This window comes from Grampus griseus (assembly GCF_964374135.1).
Source record: "Grampus griseus genome assembly, chromosome: 1".
Lineage (NCBI taxonomy): Eukaryota > Metazoa > Chordata > Mammalia > Artiodactyla > Delphinidae > Grampus > Grampus griseus.
The window spans coordinates 75189969-75199078 of record NC_139017.1 but is presented as its reverse complement, the minus strand read 5'-3'; the positions used below and the strand labels follow the sequence as shown (position 1 = coordinate 75199078).

Below are 9110 nucleotides of genomic sequence, written 5' to 3'. Positions count from 1 at the left end.
GGGTTTTTTTGGTGGGTCTTCTTTTGTTTTTTATTTCAAACTGAAAAAGTTCCCTGGGCTCTGTGGGGCTCCCCACGCTCATGGCCCCCTTCTCCCACGCTCACTGCCCTTCTTCCCGCAGCAAATCTATTTCAAGGACAGCACTTTTTTTTTTTAATGCATAACTGAGTTCTCAGCTTATTCTGCAGAACCAGAGGAGCTGTCTGCATCTTTCATATTTAGACGGTCAGTTTCTTTTATCTGACACCAGGTCCCCAGCCACATCCAAGCAAGCAAGGCATTCTTCTACAGAGCTGAATTAGAGCCTCTCATCTTTTGTCCATTTTACTTCCTCCTCCTCACACCCACCCACCAGCCACATGGTTAAGGAGGATAGCCAAGAATGTTTTTATCAACTCCAAGCCCTAATTCATATTCCCCCAAATCTCCCACTCCACCCTCCCAACCCCCCACCCCACCCCCAGGATTTCACTGAGATGTCTCCCAACAATTATTTGGAGAAAAAGGAAAAACAAAAAAGGTTCAAGGTCTTGGTGCTCAGCCCAAGGGGCTCCATGCGCTGGGACACCGACGGGCAGGGGCTTCTGCCTCTCCAGCCCGCGCCCGAGCCACCTCCTGACCCCTGGCTGCAAAAGCAGGGAGGGGCAGGAGCCAGCACAGGACCCAGGGGGGCAGCGTCTCAGGATCTGGCGGAGCCCCGGGCAGCATCATTCAACTTGGCCACTGCGGACGAACACAGAAGAAAAAGAAAACACTGTCAAGCAGTAAGGGAAAGAACCCTAAGTCCCACCCCAGTCTCTACCCCATCACTCTTCCACACTTAACAATCATTAGGGCTACCTGGCACATGTCTCAATCCTATCCAGCGAGTTGTTTAAAAAAAAAAAAAGAATTTCAGTCTTTTCCTGTCTTCAAAACAAAATGTTCTCTGTCTTTTTGGAGATACCCATGAAAACAAAAACAAATTCTTTAGACAAGATCAAAACAACTGGAGGTTTTCAGGGGTGTAAGCTGCCTGGCTCAGAGCAGGCTTGGTTTCAGAGGCATGGCCAGAGCCACTTGCAGCAGTGGAGACGGACTGGGGGCACACAGTGATCAGGTGGTAACTGCACGGAGGTCAGGGCCAGACAGCACACATGTTGTTCTGAGTGGACTTAATAATCTAGGTTTAATCAAAGCAATTTGGATTTGGATTTTGAAATGACCCTTCTTTGCCATGGAAGCTATGTACTTCACGCTGTGGAAACAGGTGGCATATACAGAACGTAGCTTGCTTCTTTGTTTTCTTAGCCTTGAAGATGACCAGGTGGAGAGAGAGACCAACAGTTTTTCTGATTTCCCTATTTCTTCTATTCCTTCCTAAAAACCAGACTCACTGTGGCCTCAGTCTTGAGGAGTCATACTGACCGACAGAGAAAGCAGCTCAGACAGAAAATACAAAATTTGAGAAGATCGGAGGTGAAGAAAACGTACAAAATTATATATATATTTATATATATAATAACATGACATATCTATGTACAACATGTCTGGGACAGTTGAGGAAACTATACAAGGATGTTCAGCATTTTCCCCTTCCCACATGGACTTTAGACTAAGGAAGACAGCATGAGGAAATGGAGCAAGAAACACAAAAATTATATACAATTACAAGTGACAGCCAAGGAGTTTGGGGGCCAGGGAATCACAGGATCCTGCTCTCTCCATTCCCTCCTCACCAACTTTTTCCTATCCAATCTGAATGATGGCCTGAAAAGTGAATGGCTGGTCAGGAAAGAAGTAGAGACACACCCTAACCGCCCCCCCACGTGCATTAGCAAGTTCATCAGTCATCCTCATCAGGCCAGATGTGTGGTACATCAGAACTGGTGAGCTGAGAGGGCAAGAGAGGATTATAGAATCTTCCCCTCCTGAACAGCTAGTTCGCACCCTGCTCTCTCTGTGATAACTAGCAGGCTGCATTCAGTAACATTCAGGCCAAGCCAGTGATAACTAGACTGATGATGCTGGCCACCTGCAGCCCCTTTCCCCCACCTGGTTCACGATCAGCATTGCTACTTCTCAGAGCACGGGAGCTGGGTTACTGGGCTCTAGGAAGGCAGAGATTTCTCAGTGCTCCTTCTCCCTAGCCACCTTCCCCAGCTTCCTCCAAGGTGATTCATCTCCTGAGAACCTGCTGCTCCAGCCCTGCAGTAGCACTAAGCCCTGGAGGCTCGCTCAGTTCATCCCTTTTCTTCTTGTCTCCCTAACAATACACCTGGCAGCTGATAACATCTGAAATATGGGACTCCAAATGTGCATGACTGAGCATGTTTCTTTAGGCCCACAGCTTGGCTGCCAGAGCAGCTTTTCAGCAGCAAGGGCCCAGATTGTAGGAAAGCAGGTGAGGGCAGAGGCAAGAGCTTTCATGGCTAGCTTCTTAGAATTTTTTTTCTTGAGCCTCAAGACCATGATACTTATGAGGCCCTCTTGCCTGAATTTATAACCCCCAAACCTCAACTTCTCTCCCTGTGTAGTCTTCAAATAGTTCCCCTCTGTAGGCTCACCTATGGGCCTTCCTCACTTTTGGCTTTACAATGAACAGCAGTTTTTTTCAGGATTTTAGAATCAGAATCAATCTTATCTATATTCAACTGTTTTACAGAGGCGGAAATAGAAATCCAGAGAGGTTAAATGCCTTGACCAAGGTTACATGTCAATTCTGCCTAGACTGAGTGGGACTAGAACCCAGATACCTTGACTCTTAACCCAGTGTTCTTTCCACTATCCCACGATACTTTCAAAAAGCAACATGCTGGAAGAGAGAGAGAAGGTGCCCATTTTATGTGAATTATATCTTCCAATCTTTACATTATTTAAGAACCAGGGCAAACTGTAAAAGACACTGACTGAGTAAAGGAGGTTAAGTGGGCATTATAGTTTTAGGCAAGCAAATCAGTTTTTCCTTTTGAGGCTTCTCTACACCTGCCATAATGGAAACATGAAGCAGTAGCAGCCCAAGGGACAAAACATTTAAAGCACAGAAAACAGATCCCATTCAATCTATCTTTACCAACCATGTCAGGTTAGCCTTGGGATGTTAAACCTGTCATATTATTCCCAAGGCCTAGCCTAACCAATTTTGGGATATTCTCTTCCAAAAGTAGAAGTCACATCTCCCCAGTTTTTTGTACAAAAGAAAAAGAGTTTGCAGCATTATCCAATCCTAGTCTCCTATTTCTGAGCCCCTACCTGGGCTACATGAGGGTGTGGAAATCTCAACTTATCCAAAGAAATGAACTCAGAGCCTCTCTTCAGCCCACATTACCTTCTCAGCAGCCCCCAGGAGAATCACAGTCATTTCTGGCTAGCAAGCTGAGAAGATATAACTAGGTGCCCATTCCATCCCTGCCTATGATATACAAAAGTCCAGTGGGTGAGGAAGGGGAGCAGAAAGGGGCCCCGGTTACCCCGCAAGCTTGCTGGTGACGAGTGAGGACTTTCTCTGGGGCAGATCCTGTGGGGTGGGGATGTGGTCACCAGTCACCAGGTTCTTGTCTGGTCCTGCACTTGGCAGCTGCTTATTCTTCATCTTGGCTTTGGCCATGTTGTAGTCTCCTGAGTCAAAGTACTTTTGCTAAGAGATAAGAGGGAGGTTTAGGTGAGTGAGGAGCTCTGGTCTTCCTCAAAAACAAGGAGACTCACATCCACTATAAACCTGCATCCACGCTCAGACCTTTCAAGTCTCTTTTGGATTAGTCTCATGCATACAGAGCTTAGCATTAATTACATTTACTTACGTCTTCTCCCCAGTGTGTTCTGACTTTTTCAGGTATGGAAGCAGTTTCCCAATTAGGGTGTTATTTTTGGAGTTAAGAGATAGCTCCTACATCCTCTGTACCCACATCTTTTGTAGCCCCATGAGTACAGGATGGTTCAACCAAATTACTGACTTTATTCACTAAGGCTTATAAGGACCTATTAGCCTCCAATGGGCTTGGTGCTGGGGAAACAGAAATGAATAAGATACATAGAAGGGTCGATCTGGGGCTATCAGCAGGAGATCAACCTCAAGCTAACAACCTCAAAATTAAAAATTATTCTCTCAGACTATGAATAGAAACTGGGCTTGTTCATGAGAATGTACTTTCCTCTGACTGCAAGCACTCCCACACACGTTCCATGGCTCTGACAGCCTGCCCACGCCTGCCTTGCTTACAGCAAGGTAAACTGCAAATCAGCATCACATCATCATCTGTGACTAAGACTCAGTAACCGGGATTCTCCACAGGAATCTGCTTCCCTCTCCATTTCATCCACATAGAGAAACACACTCCAGGTTAATGACATACAATCCCTCAGTCAGCTTTCAGTACCTCTGAGGACTGAGAAACCTGATCAGGAGCTAGATGGCTATGAAGGTAAGACTCTGCCTTGGGAGAAGGACCATTCTGGACAGGAAAAATAAGTCTCTTCAGGGAGCATAGTTAGTAGTTGGTGCTAACTTCAAGGGTCTAAAGACACCTACTATTCATTTCAAGTTGAGGAAATCTGTAGGACAGATGGGCTGATCTTTTTCTGAAATGACACACCCCAAAATTTAGCTCTAATCCTAAATGTGCAATCCTAAAACTCCCACCATCCAAACAGGCAAATGTCTGGAGGCTGTCAGCATTCCAGACTCTAACATCCTTCCCTCACTCCCCCAACCCCATACCCAAATGCCCCTACATTAAGCCTTAATATCCTACGTGGGAAATCAGAAGATAACCGATACCATTTCAGGGATTTACAATATTTGCCTTGCTTTTTACAAGTTTCTAATTTCTCTCTACTACTGCCCCACAACAAAACCTTCATATTGGTGTTCAGTAGAACTTCCACAGATCTCATCCCTAAGGCCCCCTTTGGCTCCGAAGTAAGAGGGTAAGAGATTGTGCCCCGTACCCCTTTCTGGAGTCTCTTCATGAGGAAGTCGGAGCCTCCAGGCTTTTGTCCTAGGCTTGGATATTTGGCCTTCAGCTTTGCCTCCTCGGCTCTCTCAGGGAGCATACCTTCTTTCTCCTGTGTGTCCTGGAGGAAACAAACGGGCCAACAAAATTAAACACTAAGAAGCAACTGCTTCTAATATCTGATAACTTTTATACTATTACCTTTTCCTGGAGGTCTACCCATTAGTAAACATGCTATTTCCACTCTGTTCTTAAATAAAGCTAGACCTTTGTTCAGATCCCTAAAGCTCAAGATGACTGTACTGTGAGAAGAAAAGATAACTTGCTTCTCACACGAAACCCAGGGAACCACCCCAGTGACCTGTGAGTGACCTATACCTAAACCTAAACACAATACTTCACTCAAAGAGCAAGCGATATCTCACTCAGAACAGAAGCTAGGAAAGACAGAGAAAAGAGCCAACAGGGCTTCTGGTGATACAAAATTAGTATGAAAGTTTCCTAGCTGTCCCTAAAACACAGTACAGGTCAAATGGGAAATCAAGGGGGATAACTGCTGAGATGTTCCCTCCTAAGCTAGTCAGCAGATAAGTCTCTCTACGGAGGAGGCTAGCTATGTAGCCATCTCCAGACATCTCCACCTTAGTAATGGGACAGCATTGCTTCCATAAACACTGTAGTAGGAAGGTGACAGGTAAACAGAGATTAAAATGACACTTTTTAACCTCAAGAAAATTAAGGTACAGTAGGTTCACTAGTATTTAGCTACCAGCTTTGCCAAAAAATCAACACCTTCCCTAGTGACGGAAGTTTGGGGAACATGCCAAGAGCTCAATTAGCTTGCGGGGGCTCTTACTGTTGCTGTTACTCCCTGCCTGCTTTTTGTAGGCCCTGCTGCACTTTTCTTTACTGACTTTTTAAAAAAGGACATGAAGCCAATCTGTGGCTCTTTTTAGTGGAATTACATTCCCTTCCCTTGAAAACCTGGCACAGACATAACACCGGGTGTATTTCATGAACCCGAATCCAGTACTAAATGTTATAAGTCAAATACAAACCCCCAAAGAGGGTGGCGTGTTTTCATCACAGAATTGCAGGTTAACTAAGTCCCACTACCTTGGAAGTCTGGGGGGAATATGGTGGCGTCTTTCTTGTCACGACTCTGTCGGCGTCTTTTCTAGGTTTAACCTCCATTATTCTGTTTGGAACTCTAGTCCTCTTCAATTTTGTAAGGTCCTCTTTGAAGGTGGGCAACAGACCATCTCCAGCGGTCAAAACAGGTCTCTTTGAGAAAGTTGCCGCCTTAAACTAGCCATGATAATAATTACTCTTCTCCCTTCCCCCAGTGCTGGTCCTTTTTAAACGTCTTTACCTCTACTTGTATCTTTCTGGGGATTTAGAATGCAAGCCCCAGCCTAGCGGTTGGGTCATTTTACCCCTACTAACCAGTAACACACATCTCATCCCGGGACCACCAACCCCTTTCATTCACCCAGTCTTTCTAAACACCCGCCCCGCGCCCAGGCTCGGCCAATTATAGCACAACTTCAATGAGTTGAACGGTAGGTCTACTGGCCAATCAAGAAGAGAACCGCATTGATTGACAATCCATCCAGCTAACCAGCGCCAAAGCAGCAATCCGTACTGAAGCTCACCCTGCATGACGCAAGAAGTGGCCAACCCCTGCAGAGCCCGAGACCATGGCGACCAATCCGCACTGGTGGGAGACCGTCTCCCGCCCCATCGCGGTCGCCCCCAGCTCGCCCACCGCACCCCCTCCATTTCACCTGCTTCTCCTCGCCAGTCTCCTCCGCAGGGTTCTCGTCCTCTTGTTTCTGGGACATGGCGGGACCGGGACTGTGGAGTGTAGGGGACCCAGGAAGTCACCCGGAGAAGGGAAGGGGGAGGGGAAACGGGACAACCTGCGCTGCTTCTTCAGCTCCTGTCACTAGGGTTGCTCAGTCAAAATGGCGGCTCTTGCCTGTGACGTTGCGGCCGCCCCTTCCTATGGGAGCCAATGGGAGCGGGGTAGATAGGGCAATGACGTAACGACCTACCAATAGTTGCTGGCTAAATGTGGGTTCTATGGAGGCGACGGGCAAGCTGGAAGGCCAACCCGGAAAGAGAGTGACCCACAAGGACCAATTGGAAGCCCTTGGGGGATGTGAGGGGGTGGTGCTGGTAGCTCTGGCATTTTTGCTCCTTTGATGGGGTCAGACTTCCTTCGGCTCCACCGCCCCGCGCCCAGGAGGCTTTGCTGAGCTTCAAATTGGAGAGCGATATGATGGAAACCTTTTATTTCCAGGTGAAGAGGATTAAGCTTTGCGCAGTGTTAGCAGAAAATTATCAATCACCAGAAAATAATTAAGAGGTCAGACACACTATTCCAATGTGTCACTTGGGGTCTGGAATGGAGAGACTGAGTCATCTTGCGGAACACAAATGGCTTACGTTTCATGATTTAACTCATGTACAGTTTTTTACTTGTTCACAGTCATCCCATGGAGACTTGATCACTTTGAAACAGTACAGGTCTAGGTACCTGGTAAACATTTAGTAAATACTTGCTAACGTATCCTGAGTCACAGTTCAACAATATTTTTTGAGCGTCTATTTGAAGACGGTACTGTTTTAGTTTTACAGGGGATACATATGTAGTAAGGCAGTCTCTGCCATAGAAAGTTTAGTGGGCTTGTAAAGTTTAGTGGGCTTGTGGGGAGGGTTTTCACAGTGTGCCAGGTGTACCTTAAATCCTCAAGATTAAATAGACACGTCTTCCTAGAGTGTTAGTCAAAAAGCACTACATTTTTATATTAAAACAGTCTAATACTAATAACACTGAAAAATTCATATTAAATTTTAATTTTCCAGGCAGCCTGTTGTGACAGATAGCCTTGGGGCTGTTCATTTTCCTGTATAATTAGGTACACTTCTAATGGAAAAGTTTGAGAAGCATAGAATACACAGATTATTATCATACGAGGGAAAATCTGGTCAGCATTGAAGTAAAAGTGTTAATAAAGTGGTATAGGGGTTCAAATGAAGGTTCATATTCAGTTTAGGGTCCCCCCCACAAAAATAGACTTTGTGATGGAGGTGGGTATTTGAAATCAGCTTTAAAGAATTTAGGAGTTTGCCAGGTAAAGGTGAAGGAAGGGTATTCTAGGTGATGGGGTCAGCATGAAGGCTAGAAAAATAGAACTGAGTCCAGAACATGGAGGACTCTGAATGCCAGGATAAGGAACTAGTGAATAATTTAGTTATCCAGGGGAGACATTTAAGGGTTTTAAGGCCAGAGAGTGGCAGATCAGAACTGTTCATTAGGAAGATTAATCTAGTGGTAATGAATAAAAATCATTCAGAATTCCAAGCAGAAAGATAGTGGGGGTGGACAGTCTAGCCAGGAGTCCACTGCAATACTCTGGGTAGGAGATAATTAGGATTTAAACTAGAAACATGATAGTTTAGAATGGAAAACAGTGAACGTAATTGAGTCTGTGGCAATGTAATCTACTAGATTAGCAGCTGACTGAATATAGGGAATGAGGAGACCATGTGACTCAAGGTGACTACTTGTAGAAACAAATTCAAGAAGAGGAGTTGATTTGGAAATGGAATTGGAAGCAGACAGAAAATGAGGTGTTCAGTTTTGAAATCATTGACTTTTTAAAAGCCAGTGAGCCATTTGGTGGAGATATCCAGGCAATGAAGACTTAGGTTAAATGACCTCTGAGATCTCCATAGCTGAAATTTTAGCGTTCTAGGAAATATAGATCTGGAGTTTGGAATAAAAGTAGTAGCCAAATATGAATGAAATTTGGACTTCTTCACATAATTATAAGTAAAGTTGTGGAATTAGATGGGATCAACAAAGGAGAAAGTAGAAAAAAAAAAAGAAGTCCCAAGACAGAAACCTGGGGAAAAGTTGGCAAGGGACACAGAGACAAATGATCAGAGTGATAAGAAGAGAGAAGTAACAGAGAAGTTAAAGTTGAAGGGGGCAAAAGCTAATTGCAAGTGGTTAAAGAGTGAAGAGGTGGTAGCAATATTTAACAATAAAGCAAAGAAAGGAATGAGGACAATGAACAGAAGAGGAAGCAGCAGAGAACTCTCTTTTTTTGGAGAGTAGGAAAGATTTAAGCAAGTTTTAGAAAAGGGGAAGGGCTAATTGAGAGAAAA

At 45.0% G+C, this 9110-nt stretch overlaps 1 protein-coding gene across 2 annotated transcripts; it reads right to left on the bottom strand.

Moving 5' to 3' along the window:
* Window positions 1-6897, bottom strand: ENSA (endosulfine alpha; the record flags this gene model as incomplete). Of its 2 annotated transcripts, XM_082648749.1 has the most annotated exons (4): window positions 6719-6897; window positions 4927-5052; window positions 3450-3616; window positions 1-723 (listed from the first exon to the last, which is right to left on the bottom strand). In XM_082648749.1, exons 1-4 carry the CDS (start codon window positions 6773-6775, stop codon window positions 708-710), a joined length of 366 nt encoding a protein of 121 aa, XP_082504875.1. In that variant the 5' UTR covers window positions 6776-6897. The 2 variants fall into 2 exon arrangements, with proteins under 2 accessions (XP_082504875.1, XP_082504876.1); XM_082648750.1 differs by lacking the exon at window positions 1-723 and having other exon boundaries at window positions 3446-3616.
* Window positions 6898-9110: the final 2213 nt, after the last annotated feature.